Below are 25344 nucleotides of genomic sequence, written 5' to 3' on the forward strand. Positions count from 1 at the left end.
CAAATAGGGTGTACCTGGCAGCTACGGAGTTCCTTTTGATGACCACATGGCGCAGCTGTAGAAAAAATTTATCCTAAGTTGATTGCGCCTCTTTCAAAAATTTCCAAGTATATTGATCTAGCTTTTCATGACATAGGTATGCTTAGAGACCCCATGGATAAAAGAGGGGATATTCTTTTGCGCAGGGCCTGGGAGGCATCCATTATTGGTTGTAAACCGGCCGTAGCGTCTACTTGTGTAGCCAGGAACCTTGAGTTATGGCTTTCACAAATACAAACCCACCTGTCTGCTGGGACACCAAGGGCTCAGATCATTAAATCTTTCCCACTTCTTTTCCGGGCAGTAGGTTTTCTGACAGATTCCTCCGCTGAGTCGGTTAGGATGGCAGCTAGGACCTCGGCTTTGATCAATTTGGCCTGAAGAAGTCTCTGGATTTAGACATGGTCATGAGACTCTTTTAAGTTGCCCCTTTGTGGTCTTCCCCTAACAGGCTACCATCTCTGGCCCAGGGTTACAAGAAGCTCTGGAGCATAGGACTGACAGAAAAGTTCCCAGAAAAGAAAAATCTGACTCCCCGAAAGTTGTTTTTTTTTTTTTTTTTTTTTGAGGGCAGGGGGGCAGACAACAGGGTGCCTGAGAGGGGAGGCCATACGAGAGATGGAGGCCTGACCCAAGAAGCATTGGACATGCCACAAAGGCAGAGGTGGGGGGATGTCTTGTGTAACCCCCCTCAGCAGCCTGCCAAGCTACAATGACTCCTGCCGCCAAGTGGGTGGAAGATTAAGGGCCTTCCTCCCACAGTGGACGGGAATCACTTCAAGCCCTTTCATTTTGGATCTGGTGACCAGGGGGCACAGACTGGAATTCAATTCCCAGCCGCCAGAGAGATTGTTTGTCACCAGCCTGCCCAGAGATCGAGTAAAGGCACCTGCCTTGAGTCTCCAGTTAAGAGACTTGGTAGATCAGAACATTCTGCTCCCGGTTCCGAGGGCAGGGGTTTTTACTCCCATAGCTTTGTAATAAAAAAGCCATATCTTTGTGATTAAAAAGGGGGAAATGCCGCCTGATATTTAACCTTCGTTTTCTAAATCACTTGATCAATACAAACTTTCTCATGGAATCAATCTTTTCCATACGGAATCTGCTTTACCCGGGGTGCTTTATGGCAACGCTGGACTTAAAATGCCTACTTGCACATCCCTATTCACCCAGCATACAAAAAGTTTTTACGACTAGCCGTAAAATTGGGGTTAGAGATCTGGAATTTTCAGTTCCAAGCGCTGCCCTTCTTGGGGGGGCCATCAGTTCTGAATAGAGTTGGACAATACCACGGCTGTGATATAGATCAACCATCTGCCAGGAACCACAAGTCTCCGCTGCAGCAAGAGAGTGAGTGGTTCCTATCCTGAGAAGAACTACACGTTGCTGCTTCCTCAATCGTGTATGTTCCAGGTGTAAACAATTGTCAGGCAAATGTTCGGCCAGTTGCATATGGACCCAGGAAAGTGGTCTTTTTACCTTGAGGGTTTCCAGGGCATGTTACAGGGTGGGGTATGCTGAATGTGTATCTCCTGGTCTCCAAGATCATCATCAAACTGGACAGGTTTGTATCCAAGTGCAGGGATCTTTTGGCAGAAGTGGTTGGTGCTCCTGTTGCTCTGCTGGATTAGTACACCCCGATTTATGCCTTTCCTCTCCTGAATCTTCCACCTTGCCTGTTCTACAGGATCGAGATGAAGTGCATTCCAGTAATCTTCATTTGCCCAGGTCGATGTGGTATGCTGACCTAGTGAGACTTCTAGCAGGAGCGCTCTTGACCCTACCAAACTGTCCAGATCTGCTGTCCCTAGAGTCAAGTTTGCCATCTTGTTTCTCAGTCCCTTGCTTTAACTGCATGAATATTAAAGCCCTGTCTTTAAGGAGCAGGGGCTTTTTTTTTCATAGGTAATGTCTAGGTGCAAAAAAAAAAACAAAACAAATGCAGTACATCTCTGAAGAAAAGTACCAGTTGACGCTGCAAGAAATCCAACAAATTAGTGTACAGCATACTTGCACATTATGGCACATTTGCCTCATGCAATGACCAATTCAGTCATCGCTCTGGTCCCCACCATTGCCTTTGACTCTGCTTCTGGGTCCTGTATATTTACAGTAATTTCCTTAGGGCTATTTTGATTGGCTTTTGCAGAGATTTAGCTAGTTTTTTGGGTTGACAGCTTTTGAAAGCTGTGGCAGCAAACATACAAGGAGTGTGGTGGGGAAAAAAGTGTCCACAGCCATGGACTCTGGCAGCTAGCTTGCTAGGACCTGTCTTCTAATTGGATATAGACATTTGGCATTGCGTTGTCATTTTCACATTTTTGAATGTTTAAGAAAGCACGAAGTCCAGCCAGTGGGCTGTCACACTCACTGCTTCCTAGCTGACAAGTGAAATTCTGCGGCGTTTTAGAGCTAGAAAGGTGATGCCATATTTGCAGATGAACAGTCTTTCCGTAATCATGTTGGCAAGTTACCAATAGCAAAAGAATCACTGTCTGAGTACAGGAGAAAGCATTGGGACTGAATCTCATGCAGTGGCGACAGGAAGTGTCTTACGCATTCCATTTGGCCTCTGAAGGAGGGGTGAGCAGGATTAGCAGCAAGCCCAGACCCTGCCAGGAAGTGTTGGAGTTTGTGTTTGAGAATGGCCTTAGATTTAACCATGATAGGGGTTGGGAGACTGCTGTAGGTAGTGCACTTTATACCTGCAGCAATTTCCGTCTCCCTCACAACAGTTTCTTTTTCACTACTAAGTCTGAAAGCATTTGATTTGAAGTGTCAGACTTTTATCCAGTTAATTTTATATGCTTGACTATGGACATATTAGAACTGGTACTGTGCTGGCTCTGCATAATATAATAGGATTTACTAAATGAGGTGATGTTTTTTGAGCTGTGAGTCACAACCATAAAGCCCCATGTGCACTGAACATTTTTACAGCCACTTCTAGGGGCATCTGGGGTTTTTTTCCCCTGCCTCTAAACATCCCTTCTTGTTGGCCTATGTGTCCATGCACACATAGGCTTTTAGCAGCATTTAGTGGCAGGAGCTTTAAAAAAACCCGGTGCGTCCAGGAGCAACAGGGAAGAAAAAGATGCTTGACACCGCTAAAAAGCTAATGCTTGAGCATGAATTCATTTTAATAATAATAATTAATTCTGGCCAATGAAATTAACGCCCAAGCTCTTGACGTCTGTAAAAGCTTTAGACACACGTATCAGGCATTTTTTCTGCTGGCTTCTAGGAGAGAAAAAAAGTCCTGTGTGCATGAGGACTAAGTTTAAATGAAGCATTGATCTCTTGTGGCTTGCTGCACATATGTATTACCCTATAGAGCATTAAACTAGGATATCCACTGGGATAGTGACTTTAAAAGATGTAGACACAGAGGAAGTGATGGAGGTGACCTGAATCTCTTCTGGTAATTTCTGTTTCTGGAAAAAGCAAGGCTGCAAATTATGTAATTTTCACTGTTTTGTGCCCAGTGCAGAGTTGCATAGAGAATAATCATAGCAAAGCCCTTTGCATGTGATTGAGAATTTTTTTCTGAAATCCACGTGTTTTTTTTTTTGTTTTTTTTTTTTTTTTTCTAAATAACAAAAGCAAAAACCTGTTCATGCCTCTGTAAATGATTTCTATTAGAAAAACCTAGTGGTTTTTTCCCTCATTCGTTTAACATTTATTTTAAACGACCTAGGTTTTTAAGAAAAAATATTCAAGGTTAAGCATCCCATAGATGATGCAGTTTTGATAGATGATGCAGTGTTGATGGGGGAATTCTCTCCCACTGTGCTGTGGTGTGGTGTTATGCTGGCTGGAGCCTTTGACAGTATATTTTTTGCTAGAAAATTACTTAGAACCCCCAAACATTATATTTAATTTTTTTTTTTTTTTTTTGCAAAGACTCTGGAGGTCGTTGCAATATTTTTTGTCACACCATATTTATATATAATATATGCGCATGCATGCATACATACACATACACACACACAGTCTCTCACACAAGTGAGTACACCCCTCACATTTTTGTAAATATTTTATTATATCGCTTCATGTGACAACACTGAAGAAATTACCCTTTGCTACAATGTAAAGTAGTGAGTGTACAGCTTGTATAACAGTGTACATTTTCTGTCCACTCAAAATAACTCAACACACAGCCATTAATATCTAGACCTCTGGCAACAAAAGTGAGTACATCCCTAAGTAAAAAAAAAAAAAGTCCAAATTCGGCCCAATTAGCCATTTTCCCTCCCCCGTGTCATGTGACTCGTTAGTGTTACAAGGTCTCAGGTGTGTTAAATTTGGGGTTCTCGCTTTCACTTGTCATTGGACGTTCAACATGGCACCTCATGGCAAAGAACTCTCTGAGGATCTGAAAAATGAATTGCTCTACATTAAGATGGTCTAGGCTTTAAGATGATTGCCACGACCCTGAAACTGAGCTGCAACACAGTGGCCAAGACCATACAGCGGTTTAACAGGACAGGTTCCACTCAGAACAGGCCTCGCCATGGTCAACCAAAGCAGTTGAGTGCCTTTGCTCAGTATCATATCCAGAGGTTGTATTTGGGAAATAGACATATGAGTGCTGCCAGTATTGCTGCAGAGGTTGAAGGGGTGGGGGTCAGCCTGTTAGTGCTCAGACCATACGCCGCACACTGCATCAAATTGGTCTGCATGGCTACCGTCCCAGAAGTAAGCTTCTTCTAAAGATGCACAAGAAACCCTGCAAACAGAATGCTTACAGCCACTGAAGATTTTAAAAATCAACCTTTGAAATGCATAGAGATGGCACAGACTACATTACCTATGTTTCAGGTTTCCATTCAAGAGTTGATAGTGTGCTAGCTCACTTCAGTTCTTTTTTGTCAGTAACCAACTAAATGTGGGGCTCATTGCTACGCTGGAGAGCATAAATGCTGATGTGTCATTGCCAAGTCAGCCTCTCCTAGCCATCAGTCATAATAAAACCTGCCATGAAAGCTCAAAGGAAAACTCCACACTTGTTAAAATAAAAAACCTATAGAATTTCTATACAAGCCAATTTTGAAGTTTAATTGCATTGTAAAAAAAAAAAACTGCTGCTTACTTGCAATTTGGCAACCTGGTGGCTTTTTATGTACCATTGGTGTTTGAATGTCCCTGGACATTGCTTGTGTGGGTGGCTCATTGCTTTATTCAGATGTCTGCCCTAAAGTGCAGATTATGTTTTGGGCATCTCCTGCAATAGTTTTTCAGGAACAAATTGTTTATACTTTTTTCCACCAATTGCTTTTCTTCAACAATTGAAAAACCGAGGTATGCTGTTGTAAACTAATCTTTTTTCCTCTTTCGTTCATTGATGGACACAGCTCTTGATCTTCATAACCATTGGGTTATACTGCACCCTACAGGAGTAGGACACTAAGCAGTAGAAGAATCTGGCTACGCCTTTGGGCAGTCCCAGGGGGTATACTCCCTCTCTCTGCTATATGTACTCAGTTTTTTTTTTTCTGCCTAGTCAGGAGTAAGGACCTAGTTTCCCTGCTGGAATCTCTGGTCCTGGTAAATTTCTTCTCTTTTTACATAGAATTTTTTCTCCTGTATTTTTCCTGTGAGATCTACAATTCACTGCCAAAATGGGCGACGGGCTGCATAATCTAGATCCAGTGGCCACCCCTGTCTGACCAGTGAGCGCACGCAGGCCTCAGCTCTGCGCTAGGTCGGCCGCGACTTAGCCCCACTGGACGAGGGATGGCCTGCGAGGTAAATGTCTTGCGAGGTCGCATACCATCATTCCTCCTGGCCGACAAACCCCCCCCCCCCCATTTCGATAGAGAGGGGATCCGTCTGGAGCATTTCCTTCCCGGTTCCTTGTATGGTGAGTAGCTGTCCCCCTGGACGGTTTTGGGGTGGATGTGGGCCCCTCTTTGGGACAGTCAGTCAGGCCCCTGGGTTCCCCTCCTTCCCGTTAGGCACCCCCATTTCATCTGTACTTCATCTTACCCCTGGGTAAGATACTGGCGATGGGGGCTGGGGGGGGGGGTGCACCGCTGGCGACTGGACGATTGGCTGTACGGGGAGGGGGGCTTGTACCTGGTGGGGGCTCCTGCCAGGGCCCCCTGTCCTGCCCGGGTCTGTCCCTGAGGCCTAGGGATCCCTCCTGGGTCCCTGGAAGCCTCGTGGGGCAGACATTTTATTGTAGCCTGTGTTTCTATGCACAGTCGCCATGTTTGTGTAGTTCGGTGGCCATTTTGTGGCGGTTTGCCATTGAAAATAGTGGTGGCCATGACACTGGAGCCCTGTGAGCGGCAATTTCGACGGTGGGAGCCCCTCCTCAATCCCCTGGTGCTCACACCTGGATCTTTTTACTTTGACTGCTGCGCCTGCAGTGCAGATTATTCTGGTGGCTGCAGGTGCCCGTTTCTGCTGGGTGGTGAGTCTGGTGGAGTTCTCTCCCTCTCTGCTGAGGATCACTTGGTGTTTTGTGCCTGGCGACCGGGTGGTGCTGCCAAGCCCTGTGGGGGTTGTCCCTTGCAGTGTTTTACACATTTTTGTGGGGTCCCTCATGGAGCCTTTGGAGCACATCTCCCCACCTGATTTCCTCTCTGAGGCTGCGGGCCCTCTGGGTCCCAACCATCCATCGATGCACTGCTGCTGTCCTAGAGTCCTTTGTATCCTGGGTGGAGATCACTTTTGGGTGAGGGGCTAGCAAAAAACGCCCCCGCCTTCCCCTGCCACACTTGTCTCATCAGATCCTGAATCTGATTTGGCCGCCGTGGACATAGACTGCAACCACGTATCCGGAATCTTCTGATAGTGAAGAGGATTCCTCCACATCTGCAACCGCACACAAAAAGGGGCTGGTGGACCCTAAAGATGGAGGCTGCAGCTGCGACGGAGGATCAGGTTCCCTTTGGCACTCGTAAGCCATCCAGAGCGGCAAAGGTGTTTCCTTTCCCTGCCTATTTTGACAAAATTGTCCCTAAAGAGTGGGGACGACCAAAGCGTCCCCTTGGGGTCCCTAAGCGATTTTCTAGGCGTTACCCCTATAAGGAGTCCCTTATTAAGAAGTGGACTATTCCACCGGTTTCCAGATTGAACAAGGCAATCGTGATTCTGGTTGAAGAGTCCCCGGCCTTTAAGGAACCAGCTGACAGGAAGGTGAAGGCTGTGGCCTGCAATATGTACACTCTGGCGGGTTCGGCACTGAGGCCGGTAGTCACCATTGCCCTGGTGTCCCAAGCTCTGACCGTGTGCGCTAAGCTTTTACGCCGTGACCTGCAGGGAGAACAGCTTCCCCCCCCCCCCTCCTTTGCTGAGCTGGCGGACCAGTTGTCAAGGGGCTGCAGTTTATCTGTGATGCCTCTTTGAATGTTGCTCCCCTAGTGGCTCAGCTCCCCGTTTCGGCAGTGGTCCTTTTTGGCCTGTCTTTTGGCTCAAATGTTGATCTGCGGACCAGACTTCTAAGAAGTCTTGACTGATCTACCCTTTCAAGGAGATCGCCTGTTTGGAGCTACCCTGGATGACCTCATTAAAGGTCTCACAAGGGGGAAGAGTACCTTTCTTCCACAGGCTACTAAGAGTAAGGAACCTAGTCATAGACGTGAGCCCTCCTTCTCGAGCTCATAGGAATTTTATTTCGTTCCTCCGGGTCGACAGACAAGGGCTCAAAGCTTTTCAGGGACTCCTCTGGACGATTCAAACGAACCTGGTCTGGCAAGCTGAGAGCCGACTTTTCCAGACCCGTGGACAAGGCTCCTTCTGCATGAAGGTGTGCCCTCACTCGTATTTGGGGTGGGGGGACGTTTTGGCTAGTTCTGGACCCGTGGACTTCCCTGGTACAAGACAAGTGGGTCCACTAAGTCATTTGGTCCAGCTACAAAATCAAGTTTTGCTCTTGTCCCCCAGCAAGGTTCTTTCCTTCCAACTTGTGCGTGGCCCCGTACCACTTGCAAGGTCTGTTTGGAGCGGTACAAGACCTGTTCCTTTAAGGGGTGATTGTCCCGGATACGACTTCGGAATGTTTTCAGGGTTTTTACTCAAATCTGTTTACAGTTCCCAGGAAGGAAGGCAAGGTGCGTCCAATCCTGGAACTCAAGGCGCTGAACTTTTGTGCGGGTGCAGAAGTTTAGAATGCAATCCATTCGCATGGTAGTGGCATCCCTACGTCGGGGGGATTTTCTTGCCTCTGTCGACATAAGGATGCTTACCTTCACATTCCAAAATATATGGCGGTCACCAGCGCTTCCACCGTTTTTTGCAGTGGGAGAGGAGCATTATCAGTTTGTGGCGTTACCCTTTGGCACCGGTGCTAACTTTGTTACGGGGGATCGAGGTAATAGGCTACTTGGATGACCACCTTCTGTGAGCAGGGTCTCCTACTGCTCTGGTGGAAAACCTGGAGATCACAATACGAACTCTGCGGGAGTTCGGCTGGATTCTGAAATTTCAGGAGTCTGCTCTGGTTCCGTCCACTAAGCTGGACTATCTGGGTCTGACGCTGGCTGCAATTAGTCTCCTGCTGTCCAGCAGATGGTTATCCCTCTGAACTTGCATTCGGGTTCTGGGTCGGATTTTAGGGTCTTCTTCCAATGACTCCCTGGTGCGTACCTTTTTTCAGGGTGTCAGACATTTTAGTTCCTCCGGTGCAGTCTTCTTTGCTGCCTTGGGACCTCAACTTGGTGCTTTCAGTCCTCCAGAAGCCTTCCTTTGACAATCCTCGGAAGATTCCCTTGCGCTCACTGTTTAAGAAGGTGGCGTTTTTGGTGGCTATTACCTCTGTGCGCAGTGTGTCGGAACTGGTGGCGTTATCCTGTCGTTCACCTTACCTGGTGATTCACAGAGATAGGTGGTTCTTCGCCCCTGTCCTTAGTTTTTCCCAAAGATTGTCTCTGATTTTCATTTGCATGAAGACATAGTGTTGCCTTCCTTGTGTCCCAGGCCTAAACATCCAAAGGAAATTTAAAACAAATGTAATACTGCAACGTTTAGGTAAGTCCAGCACCAATCACACTCAGCAGCTCTATGTATGTTTGCACATATCATATATATCATGGTTAATAGTCCACATGTAAGCATTCTGGTAGATAATGTCCAAATATCTCTCTGCCGGTGAATATGTCTACATAATGTAAGCAGATTGGAAACAGGGTTTTTTTGATGTGTGTAATTATACGTGGAATAAACTTTAAAACGGTATCACACTATTGCTGCCCTGTATTTTGCTTCTTTTCCATTGGCGGTCTTTGATCACATGACCCGAATATCCGAGGTGAACTGAGAAATTACAGGTTGGAATAAGAGTGATATTATAACCAGTGGAAGCGAGTGGGCTTATGGAGCCAATGTACAGATGCCTATGATCTACTGGTATCTGATGAGTGCCCATTCCTGCGGGGTGCACTGGAGGTGTGGTGAAGGATTTGTTTGATTCATCTAAGCACTAGGAGTACCACCGTTTGTTGAATCACCTTGTGTGAATTTTATGGGATTTGTATTGTGATAGACCTATTCACCGGCAGAGAGACATTAGGACATTATCTACCAGAATGCTTACATGTAGACTATTAACCATGATATATAATATGTGCAAACATACATAGCGCTGCTGAGTGTGATTGGTGCTGGACTTACCTGAACGTTGCTGTTTTTATTACATTTGTTTTAGATTTCTGATTCATTAAGACCCCGTTCAGACAGGGGCGACCTGTGAAGTCGCGGTGCACCTCGGCGCGACTTGCAGGGACTTCATATCATTGAAGTCAATGGAAGTCGCCTCCAGGTCACCCCAAAGTAGTACAGGACCCTTTTTCTAAGTCGGAGCGACTTGTGTCACTCCTATTAGAACAGGTCCTGTGCTAATCAATGGCGAGCGACCCACCGCTACTTGTCAGGCGACCAAGTCGCCTGACAAGTCGCGCTAGTGTGAATGGGGGCTTACAGTAGCTGCTATCGGCTTTATTCAATATTTTATTTAATAGTGATTAGAGTATTTTTTGACCGCTAGCGCTGGCCGAGTGTTTGTGGGTCTTGTATCACCCACCACCTCTTTCTAATCCAAAGGAAATTGGCTTGCATGCCTTGGATGTGGTCCAGGCAATTAGGGTTTACCTGGCAGCTACAGAGTCTTTAAGGAAGTCACACTTTGTGCTCACTGATGGGCCTCGTAAAGGGTTGTCCGCTTCCTCTGCAACCAATTCCAGATCGATCAGACAGGTAATGATTCATGCCTATTCCATTAAGGGTCAGTTTCTCCTTTACCTGTCAAGGTGCACTCTACTTAGGCGCTTGGTGCCTTCTGGGCCTTCTGTCATGGGTCAGGGACGCAGGTTTGCAAGGTGGCCACTTGGGCGTTGGTAGAGGCGCACCGATCCAACTTTTTTTGTCCGGATACCGATATCTGGCATTTTGTATCTGCCGATACTGGCACCCCTCCGGAACTACACGCATAAAGCATGCGGCTGCAGTACAGAGCAAAGCCGCTGCTTCATGTGTATGGCTCCTCCATTCACAGGCGGAATGCATCTGATGTGAGCCAGACCTATACAGGAAGTAGCGGCTCCATGCAAGTAAGGGACGGCTGAGCCGGGACTCAGCAGACACCGCGGTAGGTTCTGCTGCAACAAAACCGGATCGGCCCTTGGATCTGTTAATGTTACTGATCCCCTGACCCAGCTATTGTGGCAGTATCTGCGCCGATATCCGATCCGAATATCGGATCGGTGCATCCCTAGTTGTCGGTGCGCACTTTCAAAAAGTGGATGTGTTGGCATCTGCGGATGTTTCTTTTGGCCACAAGGTTTTGCAGGCTGCTTTTTAGAACACCTGATCCTCTTTGAGGTTGGATTGTTTATTCAGATGGGCTCCAGTTTTTGTTGAGCTCCCGTTGCCTGGTTGTCTACAATTTAGCCTTGGGAATTTTTCTGCTGTTCCCACCCCTTATCTTTAACACTGCTTTGGGACGTCCCAATGGCTATGAAGATCAGGAGCTGTGTCTGTCAATGAACGAAAGAAAATGAATTTTTGACTTACCGTAAAATCCATTTCTCTGATGTTCATTGATGGACACAGCACCCACCCCTCAGTGGTGTTGTAATTCTTCTGACACTGCTTGCAACTGAACTGAATACCTATAGCAGGGAGAGGGAGTATACCCCCTGGGATTGCCCATAGGCGTAGCCAGATTCTTTTTCTGCCTAGTCTCCTACTCCTGTAGGTGGCAGTATAACCCAATGGTTATGAAGTTTTTTTTTTTTTTAGTTTTCAATAGTGAAGGATTTGAACACCTGTAACTTTTTTTTTTTGCTGCCTGTTGGGGAGATTCGCTCTCTGTGTCCTGTTTACCATTATCATTGAAAGAAAAAGAAAATCCCTAATTTTGGGTTGTCCTTAGAAAAATAAAGGCAAAATCTTCCAATGGCGATACTAGTTCTGGTGACCTAGGGGGCCCCACGGAAATCCCTTAATTTTCAGGGGTTTTTCCTCCCTCCCTGTTTAGCTATGGGACAGGATATGAAGGGAAATCTCCGCAATGGGACAAAGATTGCCAAAAGAATCTGATGTGTTTTTAACCCTTCCTTGCTTTATCCAAACTGATTAATAAAAAGTTTTGCCTAGAGCTCTGCTTTAACTAAACCAAAAATAGTAGATGTATAAACTGATGTAAAATGATCTCAAGGGATTCAGCTTTCATGTCTTTAATCCAAAAAAAAAAAAAAAACTTGACACTCATGTTTAGCCCATATGCATACAGTCCCTTCCTTGGGCTGCTCCCTGGGGCCACAGGTACAGAAGCCTACCCCGCAGCCTGTCAGTCTGTGACATGCTGAAATATGCTGCAACTGGATGGGGCTGACCGCTGTAGCAAGTGGGAACTTGTGTTTAGGGCCCTACATTTTAGGCATATGGCTCTAAACAAGAGTAACCAGTACAGTGTTCAGCTCTGTCCAGCCGCAGCATATTTCAGCCTGCTGTTATAACCACCTGAGCAATTTTCATTGTCCTAATGAGAAAAGCTGTAGTTCATGCATTCTTTAGGCCACATGCACATTGGGCATTTTTCCCGTGTGTGTTCAATCACAGTGTTTCAGTGCGCTTGGGAGGCAACGGTGGAGCGTTCAGCCTTGCAACCTGTCAAAATTTTATGGCAGGCTGAAATATGCTGCAGCTGGACGGGGCTGAGCGCTGTACCGAGTGGTACTTGAATTGTGTTTGCAGGAGATTACACTAAACTTAGATTACTGCATTTTAAGCAGTAATCTGGGAAATGACACGTTACGATCTTGAATACCAGCCAACATCCTATTGGTGACCTTAGATGACATGCTATCAGGATTCTGAGGTTGCAGACTACTGCTGAGGAAAGAACCACTTCTGCCCTCCAGAGTTGTCATGCTGCCCATGTACAGCCTTTTTATTGCATACTTCTAATGGAGGGCCTGGGTTCAGTAGTGGAGTTTCCAACTTTAGCATTGCCTAAGTTTCATGGAAAGCAAAAGGTGTTCACTGATTACACGCAGTAGTAATCAGTTTTAAAGTATTGAATAGAGGTGGGCATTTTTTCTCTTACGTCCTCCGACAGTCGCCGCCTCTTCATATTCGTCACATATGGGGTATTAGACTTTGCTCCGAAGGAGTAGCTAGGCAACAGAATATGTTAACAATAAAGCTTTAACATATCCCACCCTCAAGGGGTGGTCCCCTCAGTCAATACCCTCCTACTTCCTGCAACCATATCTCAGTTTTAATGTCTAGCTTGTCAGGAGTGGCTGGCTCTCTCTGTGCTGGGACTTTTTGTCCCAGACTCTTTCTTCTTTTTAATATTTTATTTTAATTTTTTCTCTACCTTTTACTTAGCTGTTGTTTTTGTCAGCATTAGTTAGTTCTTCGGACGAAGAGGATCATGCGGACTGGGTCTCGGGCTGATCCCCCTGATCGCAGGTCGTGGGTCAGTGGCTTCCCAGTCTGCCATCGAGCGTTCAGCCAGGTAACGCTCCTGGCACGGTGAACGACCCATCCCTGTTCGGTGCAGGGATGTTTGGTGAGGTGGCTACCTCACCGGACGCTGTGCGGTTTCTTAACCGCCATTGTGTGCGTCTTGAATTGCGACTCTCCCTGCCTCATGTGCAGCGGCTTGTTCGCCTGTGCGGGTTCCCCACGCCATATGAGGTACGACATTCTGATTCGGTCTGCGACCAGTCAGGGTCTGGAGTTGATGGTCTCGGCTTTCGAGGCGATTCCTTTCGCGCAGTTTCACACGCGGGGTCTCCAGGCGGAGATCTTGTCCAAGTGGGACGGGCGACCTCAATCTCTGGATCTTCAGATCTCGTTGAGTCATCGCACCAGGGAAAACCTTCTGTGGTGGCTCCAGTCCCCATTGGTGTCCGGGGGCAAGTCGTTTCGTCCGATCTCGTGGACGATAATCACCACGGATGCCAGCCTGTCGGGCTGGGGTGGTGTTCTGGGCGTTCTGTCCGCCCAGGGGACCTGGTCGGAGGGGGAGTCTTCCCTCCCGATCAACATTCTGGAATTGCGTGCGATAAGGCTCTGTCTTCATCGCTGGACGGACCGGCTGCAGGGCTGCCCGGTTCGGGTGCAGACGGACAATGCCACGGCGGTGGCCTACATCAACCACCAAGGGGGCACCAGGAGTGCCCGAGCGGCTCGAGAAGTGGCCGACATTCTGTCTTGGGCCGAGACTCATGTCCCGGCGATAACGGCGGTTCACATTCCGGGAGTGGAGAACTGGCAGGCGGACTATCTGAGTCGCCAGACCCTGGATCAGGGGGAATGGTCTCTCCATCCGGCTGCCTTCCAGATGTTGTGCGCGAAGTGGGGTCTTCCAGATGTGGACCTGTTCGCGTCTCGCCTCAACTACAAGGTGAAGAGGTTCGTGGCAAGGACGCGCGACCCTCGGGCAGACGCGTCGGACGCGTTAGTGGCCCCGTGGCATCAGTACAGGCTGATGTACGCGTTTCCACCGATTCAGTTGCTGTCCCGGTTCCTTCGCAGGTTACACTCGGAACGCAGCACGGTGATTCTTGTGGCACCGGACTGGCCTTGCCGGTCCTGGTACGCAGACCTCGTGAATCTGGCGGTCGACGCCCCCTGGCGTCTGCCTCTTCGGGACGATCTACTGTCTCAAGGACCGATTTACCATCCTGCTTTACAGTCGCTGGCTTTGACGGCCTGGCTGAGACCGAGGTCCTGAAGGAGAAGGGTCTCTCTCCAGAGGTTGTTCATACCTTGATCAACGCGAGGAAGTCTTCCTCGGGAAAGGTTTATTACCGTACTTGGAAGGCCTATTTTGCCTGGTGTGAGTCCAGGGGGTTTTCACCCCGCACGTACTCGGTTTCCCGTGTGCTGTCTTTCCTTCAGACGGGTGTCGATCAGCGTTTGGCGCTGGCTACGATAAAGGGTCAGGTGTCTGCGCTGGCCGTTCTGTTTCAACGTCCCGTGGCTTCCAACTCCTTGGTTGGCACTTTTATTCAGGGTGTGCGGCATCTGGTTCCTCCTAGGAGGGATCCTTTGCCCCCTTGGGACTTGAATCTAGTCCTATCTGTGTTACAACGTGCTCCTTTTGAACAGATCAGGGAGATCTCGTTGTCTATGTTGTCCAAAAAGGTCGCCTTTTTGGTGGCGATCACTTCGGCTCGCAGAGTGTCGGAACTGGCGGCTTTGTCCTGCAAGTCTCCGTACCTGGTTGTTCATTTGGATAAGGTGGTCTTGCGACCTAATCCTTCTTTTCTGCCGAAACGAGTTTCGGAATTCCATCTTAACGAGGATATTGTTTTGCCTTCGTTATGCACGAAGCCTAAACATCCAAAGGAGGTGAGATTGCATTCTCTGGATGTTGTTCGGGCGATTAGGGTTTACCTTAAATCGACTGAGTCTTTTCGAAAGACGGACTCCTTGTTTGTTCTTCCAGAGGGTCCTCGGAAGGGCATGGCGGCTTCCGCCTCTACCATTGCCAAATGGATCAGGCAGACCATTGAACAGGCCTATGCCTTGCAGGGGAAGGTTCCCCCTGTGCCTGTGAAGGCGCACTCTACTAGATCTCTGAGTACGTCTTGGGCCTGTCGTCATGGGGCTTCTGTAGCCCAGGTGTGTAAGGCGGCGACTTGGTCGACCGTACACACTTTCACAAAATTCTACAAAGTAGATGTTCAGGCATCGGCGGATGCTTCCTTTGGCCGCAAGGTTCTTAGTGCGGCTGTTCCCTAGGGTCCCTTGTTGGGGACTCCTGGCTGTTGGGATAAGTTTTGTATCCCCTGGTTTTTTGTCTTTTCCTGGGTTGTTGCTCCTGTTGAGCACTTATTTTTGCTGTTGCCCAGCTGGTTTCCTTCCTTTGGTAAGGTTCCTTTCTTTGATGTGGAGACTGCGTTGCCTTTCGGCGCGGATGCGTTTCCCACCCCTCATGTTTGCACTGCTTTGGGACGTCCCCATATGTGACGAATATGAAGAGGCGGCGACTGTCGGAGGACGTAAGAGAAAACGGAATTTTTGTAAAATCTTACCTGTAAAATTCCTTTCTCTGAGTCCTCCGACAGTCGCCGCCCTCGCCCCTCTTTTGGGGTTTGAATGTATACTCTACTGCTATTCCACTGAAACTGAGATATGGTTGCAGGAAGTAGGAGGGTATTGACTGAGGGGACCACCCCTTGAGGGTGGGATATGTTAAAGCTTTATTGTTAACATATTCTGTTGCCTAGCTACTCCTTCGGGGCAAAGTCTAATACCCCATATGTGACGAATATGAAGAGGCGGCGACTGTCGGAGGACTCAGAGAAAGGAATTTTACAGGTAAGATTTTACAAAAATTCCGTTATTTAACCAAGTAGACAAAGACTCCTGATTAAACTTGAATCTCTAGTCCTATCATTGACATCTGTGTATTGCTCCTGATAACAGTGGCAGAATAGTATACAGGGCAGTACCCAGCAAAGTCTCTGGTTCACTTCTGTGTTTAGGTGTAGATGGTATTATCTGTCTAACACGGCTATTCTTTTGAACTGTGCCCACGGTCTATTCCTGACAATACAGGGATTGCACAAGGGCACTGGATGCTACCACTTCATCCAGCAGCGATTGGCATCACCCAGGACAAAACATTTAATGGATTTTGTATTTGTTAGGCTGTGGAAATGATCGCATTTGACGTGTGCAGTTTTATCTCAGCTGGCTATTACTTTGAAACTTTGCTGCATAAGTCACTAGTTTCCACCCATTTGGGAACTCCCAGACCAGTTTTCCCAGACCTGCCTCCACAAGTTTAAATGCTCACCTTCATTAAAGGTGCGTGTTGTACGGTATGCAGCTGTCTTGCACACTTATGTGTTTATATTAACCATTTGCTGTCCATAATACCCAATCGCCTTTGTAACGAAGTCTGAAAACAATAGGCATTTTATAACTTTTGAGTCCAGAGCGGTCAATCTCCAGCTGCAGTGGCCAGGGAAGCAGCTAATCAAACATGGTCTGTGCTTCATTAGCTGCAGGGGAGACGTTTGGTGTTTAAAAGATTCCTGATGTCTTCATAAAAAGAGCCTGTCCCCTGCCTATAATATCACAAAAGGCGCTTGTTGGCCCCCTTGTGATAACTATGAAGGTAAATTTAAGTGTTGAAAATGTAAATTTTAAAATAAAAATTTGCAGTCATGTCAGGATATCCTACTCATTCATCTCCATGTAGTGCACATCCAGTAGGATGGGTCAGGACCAGAGCCACTGAGAGTCTCAGTAGTTCTCTCCTAGCTAAGTTATATTGGTGTAATATGATCTGTTCTTTAACGTGTATACCAGAAACAAGTGGGTGAAAGTAGCTTTCACACTGCTTTGAATAGTAGAAAGGGATTAGAACCTTTGTCAGGTATTATTGGGGTCTACAACCCCAATTACGGAGATTCACCCTCTCTATTTGTCCTGTTTACCATCATCACTGAAAGTGAATATAAGAGTCCCGCATTTTGGGTCGTCAGAACAGTAATCAAAGGGAGATCATCCAATGAGGCCACTCCGGGGTTTCCTAATTTTGGAGGGATTTTCTCCCACTGTTTTGGCTATGAGACAGGAAGTGAAGGGAAATCTCCCCAATAAAACCGATGGCAAAAACAAAACTGACGGGGGTTCTAACCCTCCCTTTCTGTATCTTAAAATGAAAAAGGATGAAGGAATCTGTTGGGGATCAGTTTTAATCCTCTATATCCTTAGAGTAGTGGAAGTTACCATCAGCTGCTCTGACGGGGATATTCAGCCTTCAGCTCTTGTTCACAGTGAGAAACCAAAGCAGTTTTTTAATCCAGCCATTATGTACCAGTGAGTTGATTTTCTTACGATGAGATAACAATTCACCACTGCTCTTCTGACTGACTGGAAAGCTTTGCCAGAAAAGAATGTGAATGTGACCTCCACAGGTTGCAGAAATCCTCAACAATCGAAGCATCGTTTGTTGGTTTCTCTTTACCGTCGTTTTTTTTTTTTTTTTCTTTTTTCTTTTTTTCCCCTGATTCTTGTGATGCACATTGCAGTTTGCATTCTTTTTGTCTGTAAGCCTGAAGGCCTTGGAATATATTGGCCTTTTTTGTTAATACAGTACAGTGATGAAAGAGATGACTTTTCTATTTCTGTAAATACTGCAATGTATGTGATTATAACCTGTGCTTTCTTTTCATTACAGCGGATATTATCTCTACAGTAGAATTTAACCATTCTGGAGAGTTATTAGCCACAGGAGATAAGGGAGGACGTGTGGTCATTTTCCAGCAGGAGGTTAGTACTATTACTATGCTGCAAACATTCCTAATTCAATGATCACTATAGCAGCATGATAGTTGCCTGCCAGTCACATAATCCCTGAATTTCAACATTTTTGATTTACTAACCTGGAACATGCAGAATTGTTAGGCTGTCTAATCTGTAGACTTGTGCCAGATTGATACCTCAAATGATTGAAACTATTTGAATTAGGCCTGCACGATATTGGAAAAAAAATATATTGCAATATTTTTTTCCCAACGATATATATTGCGATATTGTGGGACCCGTCCTTTTATATGGAAGAGGAAGTGATTGGTGCTGCCAGTATATATGTGAAATACAATAAATAATCTATATTGACATGGTGTGTATACAAAAAGGGAAAGGTAGATGTATGTATGTATGTATGTATATGTAGAGGAAAATAAATTATTAATATATAAATATATAAATCACCTCTGAATTATTATTAATTGATTTTCCTCTACATATACATACATACATCTACTTTTCCCTTTTTGTATACACACCATGTCAATATAGATTATTTATTGTATTTCACATATATACTGCTACTGGCAGTGGTGGTAGGAGGCTGGAGCGGTGGACTAGAAAGGAGCACAGCCGCATACATTACATTACTCACTCGTGCACTGCAGCCCGCCCCACACGTTCAGTGAGTCTCACTCTCCGCCCTAGTTTTCTCAATGGTACATTCAGGGAGCCAATCACGCCGTGAGTAGCGGCACAGCGAACCAATCAGGTGTGCAGGCACGCGTGATTGGTTAGCTGTGCAGCTGCTCACGGCGTGATTGGTTCCCTGAATGTGCCATTGAGAAAACTAGGGCGGAGAGTGAGACTCACTGAACGTGTGGGGCGGGCTGCAGCCTGCAGTGGGATGGATGTGTGAGTTCTCCTCCGAGTCCCTGCCTAACACGGAAGTCTGCGAGTCCTCCTGTCCTCTTCTGAGTCCCTCCCCCTGCCTATGCAAATATCGTGACCTCGGCGATATGAATATCGCCTACAGCCACAGAACGATAGTCGATATCATATCGACTATTGTTCAGCCCTAATTTGAATAACAGACAGGCAATTGACATATTTTTATCCTACAATACAGGACACCGCATGAACCTATATAATAGTGTAGCACAAATCTTTTGTAAACCCAGAGTGCAAGTGCTGTGTAATCTTGTATTACTAAATTAAACTCCTATTGTACACATTTCAACTACTACAATCAATGCAAATTCAAAAACAAAACTTTTAAGAGTGTAGCAAGTGAAAGGAATTCATTCACAAAAAATCAATCACAGAATAATCCTAAAAAAAAATATGTCCATATATAAGTATCTTTTTCCACCACTGAATAAACAGAATATAATGCAAGACCAAACGCAAAAAGTCCCCATGCTAACTTCCAGTACTTAGGACCCACAGGACCAGCCATCTCCACGCTGTGGTATACAGCTTATAAAATACCCCTGCCTAATACCCCTGTGTGGGGTTAGGCACTCTGGTGAGTGCAATCTATTTTATAACCACCCTGGGCACCCTCTTTTTTAACAAGAAGAGTTCTGGGACTGTCACACAAAGATTGAGCACCAGCATTTATGGACAATTATTTATGATTTAAACACGAGCATTGTTAAATTTTCACTGTGCATAAGATTACTTGCACCTTATTAACCCGTTGTGCACCTATATATTTAATACAGTCCACCTGGCACTTTATATATATTTTTATATACTTATTACACCACCACACTAATCACTTTATATTTACCACTGGATTTATTTGTCTCCACTCTTTTTGTTTACACTACTTAATTTTTATAAACTTTTTATACATTTACTATTGGTATTAAAGTTACGGTTTTTACTACACCTCCCTCAAACCACATAAGTCACTCATATTTGTTTGCACCTTATGCCACAACAATCACTTTACTGGGAGTTACCATACAAGGCAATGTTACTAAGCACTTTATAAATGCTACTACTGCACAAATAATTTGTTTTGCTAACGATTTTCTGGATACATTTTTCCAATTCTAATATTTATTGTTGTGGTACAAACCTTTTTTAACTAAGTTATATGTGGGCATAACGCATAATATTTATATACTTACATACTCAGAATCACCATCCTTGTGATATACTAAAGGTTATTTGCTTTGTTACTCATCACCCATTTGGCAGCGCCATATTCCCTACCCATTGACAATTTTGATACAGTCTTTGGCTATATTCTAGGGAGGCTGCAGCCTTTTCTCCCCTTTCCCTGATTCCCATAGTGCGGGACTTTCCTACACTTTTTTTTTTTTTTTTTATTCATGAAAGTTGTTTTTTTTTTTTTTTTCTGAAAAAATTGTGTTTGAAAAATTGCTGTGCAAATACATGTGACATGTAAAATTACAAGGATCACCATTTTATTCACTAGGGTATATATATATATATATATATATATATATGCGCTTTTTTCATGTAGGAGAGGAATGCCAGTATAGACCTGGGCTGGCAGTGGTTCATCTCCATTTGAAAGTTTATGGAGAGCTGAAAGGATAGCTGTTGCTACGTTTCTGGAGCCTCCAATGCTGGACCTTCTGGTCTCCGCTTATTCAGCTGCAGACCCACTTGCAGCTGCTCTGCCTGTCCCTGCTCTTAAACGTATTCACAAAAAGGCTTCTGAGAGTGAGCAGCAAAGGAGAGGGGCAGGCAGAACTCCTGTATGTGAAAAGACAGCTTCTATCATCTTAGAGCCCTGGAGTGTAGGGAGGAGATCCATAGAACTGTCCAGATATGAGAAGTCCAGGAGGTAGCATGCACCTTGGTGGACTTAAATCATAACATGCCTGCGCATTTTACAAAGTGGCAGAATTCCTTGAGTTCAGCTTCAATGATAGCCAACTGTGCACATATTCTTCCTGCCAGAGCAGAAATGTCAGGCTGAAAGATCTACATGGAGGCTGAAGCTCAAACTGTCAATTAACAAAGACTTTTGTTTTTTTCATGGATTCCGAACAGCACCTTAGAACAGTGTGTGAATCAACCCTGAGCTCAGGCAAGGGAAAAGATAGCCTTACAGCTTAACAATTGCTGTACTAACCATCAGACGTTAGTACAGCGATCTCTCCCTCTGAGCTGCTCTGATGGGGACCCCCACAGCCGCCAGATCACTCCGATCAGCGCTCTCAGCCATTGGTCGGCTGCTGGTTTTCCAGCATGCTTGTCTGACAGAAGTCAGCCAAACAGCCGTCTTCTGTCTGACACAGGCCGAATGTCATCTGCGGGAGGTTCCCTAGCTGACCGAATACAGTGATCACTGCTTTAGGCTAAAGCCATCTGCAGTGGTGATCACATTAATCAAATCTGACAGGCTGGTTGTACTGAAGTTGATTGATGGCTCTACTTCAGTACAACCAGCCTGCCCATACATGGATCCTGCTGAACTGCCCCAATTTCAGTCTATATGGCCTGCTAAAGTCAACACTTCTGCTCTAATAGCAAGCATACATACAGTTAGGTCCATATATAGTTGGACACAGGCACAATTTTAGTGTTTTTTTCCACTGACCACTGATTTACCAAAACAGATTCAAGCTATAGTTAATATAATGGATATGGGCTGCAAATGCCCAATCTCAGGTTTAGTTTGAGGGTATGAACATCCAAATCTGAGGAAGGGTTTAGGAATTACAGCTCTTAATAGCCATCCCTCTTTTTTTTCAAGGGACCAACAGTAATTAGACAATTGAATCAAAAGCTGTTTCATAGCCAGGTTATTTCTTCATCAATTAAACATGTAAAACGTCTAGAGTTGATTCTAAGTCTGGTACGGTATTTGGAATTATTGCTGTGAACCTACCTACATCATGTGATCAAAGGAGCTGTCCATGCAAGTGAAAAAGGCCCTTGTATGGCTTCAAAAACTAAACAAATCCATCCGAGAGAGAGCCTGCAACTTTAGTAGTGGCCGAAACAACAGTTTGGTACATTCTGAGGAAAGAAGAATGCACTGGTAATCTCAGCAACGTAAAAAGGCCTGAACATCCATGGAAGATAACAGTGGTGGCTGATCACAGGATCCTCTCTATGGTGAAGAAAAACCCTTTCACAACATCCAGACAAGTGTAGGGCACTCTGTGGGCATATCATTGTCGGTCTACAATCAAGAGAAGATTTCACGAGAGCAACTACAAGAGGGTTCAAACCAATCATAAGCTAAACAAAATCTAAAAAAGCAAGGCCAGTTCTGAAAAAGCATTGTTTGCACAGATGAAACTAAGATTAATCTGCACCAGAATGATGGGAAGAAAAAGTGTGAGGGCTTGGAACAGTTCATGATCCAAAGCACACAACGTCATCTGTAAAACATGGTGGAGGCAGTGTAATGGCATGAGCATGCATGATTTCCAGTGGCACTGAGTCATTGGTGTTTATTGGTGATGTGACAAAAGACCGAAGCAGCCGGATGAATTCTGCAGTGTTTAGAGATATACGGTCAGCCCAGATTCAGCCAAATGCAGAAAAGTAGATTGGATGGCGCTTCAGAGTACAGATGACAATGATCCCAAGTGCTTTTGAAGGAAATAAGTGGAATAATATGCAATGGCCGAGTCAGTCACCTGATCTCAACCCAATTGAGCATGCATTTCACTTGCTGGGGGCAAAACTTAAGGCAGAAAGACCCACAAACAAAGAACTGAAGACAGCTGCAGTTAGAGCCTGGCAAAGCATCAGAAAGGAGGAAACTCAGTCTTTGGTAATGTCCATTGGTACCAGACTTCAGGCAGTCAATTACAGTAAAGGATTATCAACAAAATATAAAAAAAAATTTTTATGATTCTATTTGTCCAATTACATTTGAGCCCCTGAAAATGGGGGGCTGTGTATAAAAAAAATTGTTGCATTTCCTAAAATTTTTACTTCATTTTTATGCTCAACCCCTTGAATTAAAGCTGAAAGTCTGCTCTTCAAATTAATTTGGATTGTTTCTTTTTAATTTTTTTTTCTGGTGGCCTACAAAGCCAAAGGTATGAAAAATCTGCCTGTGTCCAAATATATATGGACCCTAACTGTACAAATAATACAATTTTAAATTCTGAGAGATAAAGATATTCTTCAGGAGAGGACATACAGATTAAAGATTGACCTTTTATGACTGGTTCCCTTTTCGATCAGGCACTGCAGTCACTGTGATTACTTACTTGTATCTTCAGGATTTCTTCTGCATTGCTGAACTGTGGAAGTTAGGAGGCTTTCTTGGTCTCGCTGCTGGTAGTTTTTCTTTTTAGTCCTTCTAAAAAGCATGTACAGGTTTTTCCAAATCAGCTATTGCCATCTAGTGGTGGCTCCTTTTTGAGAACATAAATACATTTCTAGAGGAGATTCCACCTATCAATAACAAATCCGAGTATTGTCTCTCTTGACTTCTCCTACAAAACTAAAATATCTTGATTCCCTCTTTTGTTCTGGAGAATCTATTATGGAAACATAGTAAGGGTCCATGCACACTAGCTTAAAAAATCGCTTCTCCACAGGAGTTGCCTGTAGAAGCAGCTCAATGTTCTCCTATGTGTCTATTCACATTAGGACGTTTAGAGGCATATTTTAAGCTCTGCGTTTAGAGGCAGAAAAAAAACCCTTCTGTTTTGCTTTTTTTGAGGAATTTTCTGGAAGAAATAAAAAAAAAATAAAAAAAAAAAAAAAAAAAACACGAAGCACTCCTAAACACCTGTACAAAAACACTATATAAGCATTTTTTTCTGGCCACACACCTGGTATTTTTTTAAGCCCAGTGTGCATGGTCCCTGAAAGTGTCCCCACATATTATAACTCATTTCATTTTATGTCTGAATTTCTTGTAAAGTGAAGTAAATTTTATTGCAGAGTAAGAGCCCGTATCATAGAGGGGAATACAGTGTGTATAGCACTTTCCAAAGTCATGAACCAGAGTTTGACTATTTGAAGAGTTTAGAAATTGAAGAGAAAATCAACAAGATCCGATGGTTACCACAGAAAAATGCAGCACAGTTCCTGTTGTCTACAAATGGTGAGTCCTCTTTATTTCTCGATTTAAAGCGGAGTTCCACCCAATTTTTGAACTTTACTGATTTCAGCAGTGATCTGTTTTGTAAAAATGAATTGGGCTATTATATATTAATTTTTTCGGGTTGTTACCTTATTTTAGAGGATAGTTTGTTCTACTTCCTCCTTCTGCGGCCCTGGACGTCACTCCCAGCTTTGCATTGCGTCCTGGGAGATGTGTGTCATCAATCCCAGGAGGCAATGGGCATTGGCCGGCTGGTAGCATCTTATTTCCAAATAGGAAATGACGTGATGCAAGGCAGCTATATGCACAGAATCCCGGAAGTGAGACACAGCTGCTTCACATGCCCACACTCTAAATGGCCACGCTCTACAGTACAATAAAAAAGTAAGTTCTAAATGCTGCACAAAAACAAATCGGTGGACAGTTTAGAAGATGGTTAAATATTAAAGCACAAGCGGTGACTATTCAGGTGTACTTTTATCTAAAAAAAACTACCGGAACTCCGCTTTAAGAGCAAGCACATAAAATTATCTTATGAATGTTGTAAGGGGCCAGTTTAAACACATGTAACATTTCACTATGTGGCTGTTGGGTAGAATCACCTACTGTCTTATCTTCTGAAGACTCTGATGGGGAAATCTCTGGATCTGAGTTCCCAGCCTTACTGGCTTCTAAAGCATTGATTTGACCTTTATCTTGGGGTGTGATCACACCAGACCTTGGTTTAGGAGGGCTTTTCCAATAGCCCAGCTCATTGCTTGCCCAACAGAGCAACTCATTGGTTTGTGCTGGAGAAAGAACTTAGGCATGATTTATTTTTGAGCAGTGTCTTCAGAAACTCTGTAATGCATTGCAGTGTCCAGCTGTACATAAAATTACATATGATTAACACGACTGGAATAAAAACAAGCATTGCAATGCCTTACTACAACCCATTGCACCATGTGTTCAGGACACGCATGCAACACGTGCACAATAATGCACACTGTGTGGTGTGAACCATCTCTTAGACTAAAGCTAGAGAAAGTAGTGTACACCATTGCAACAATGTTACTGAATGCGCTCTTGCATGAACCCTGCCACTTTAAGCCTATCTCCACTGTCCAGTTAAAGCCATTGCACATTGTGGTTAAGGGCCCCTTCACACTATGTGCTAGTACCTGGATGAACACCGGTTACTTCAGTGAGACATACAAAACAATAGTTTTGTATGTGGCATGTTCCCACTACAATGCTGAGTTTGTGTTCCCGGGGGTATGCGTTGAAGTGTCGCCTTTTTGCATTCTATTGCACATAAACACATATAAGCACACGTAACCTTTAAAATAACAATAAAGCGATACTTCAGTCATCTTTTCAAAAGTGTAACATTCAGCAGCTTCAAAAACTGTAGCTCCTGACTTTTGTTAAACAGACACTCGCCGCTCAGCTATAGATATTGGCATTATAGAATTAAATTCTATATGTTTATCTAGATGGTATATAACCCGAACAATAGCACATAAATATCA

General features: G+C 44.8%; 1 protein-coding gene across 2 annotated transcripts in view; it reads left to right on the plus strand.

Annotated features, from left to right (window-relative positions):
* The window catches only part of PPP2R2A (protein phosphatase 2 regulatory subunit Balpha), a 90041-nt gene that overhangs the window by 44931 nt on the left and 19766 nt on the right, over positions 1 to 25344 (plus strand). For both annotated transcript variants that reach the window (XM_082252938.1, XM_082252937.1), the window contains exons 3-4: positions 17699 to 17790; positions 23671 to 23833. In XM_082252938.1, coding sequence (XP_082109064.1) covers positions 17699 to 17790; positions 23671 to 23833 — 255 coding nt within the window. The remainder of the gene's footprint in view (positions 1 to 17698; positions 17791 to 23670; positions 23834 to 25344) is intronic.

Source organism: Pelophylax lessonae (assembly GCF_965119305.1).
Source record: "Pelophylax lessonae genome assembly, chromosome: 4".
Taxonomy (NCBI): domain Eukaryota; kingdom Metazoa; phylum Chordata; class Amphibia; order Anura; family Ranidae; genus Pelophylax; species Pelophylax lessonae.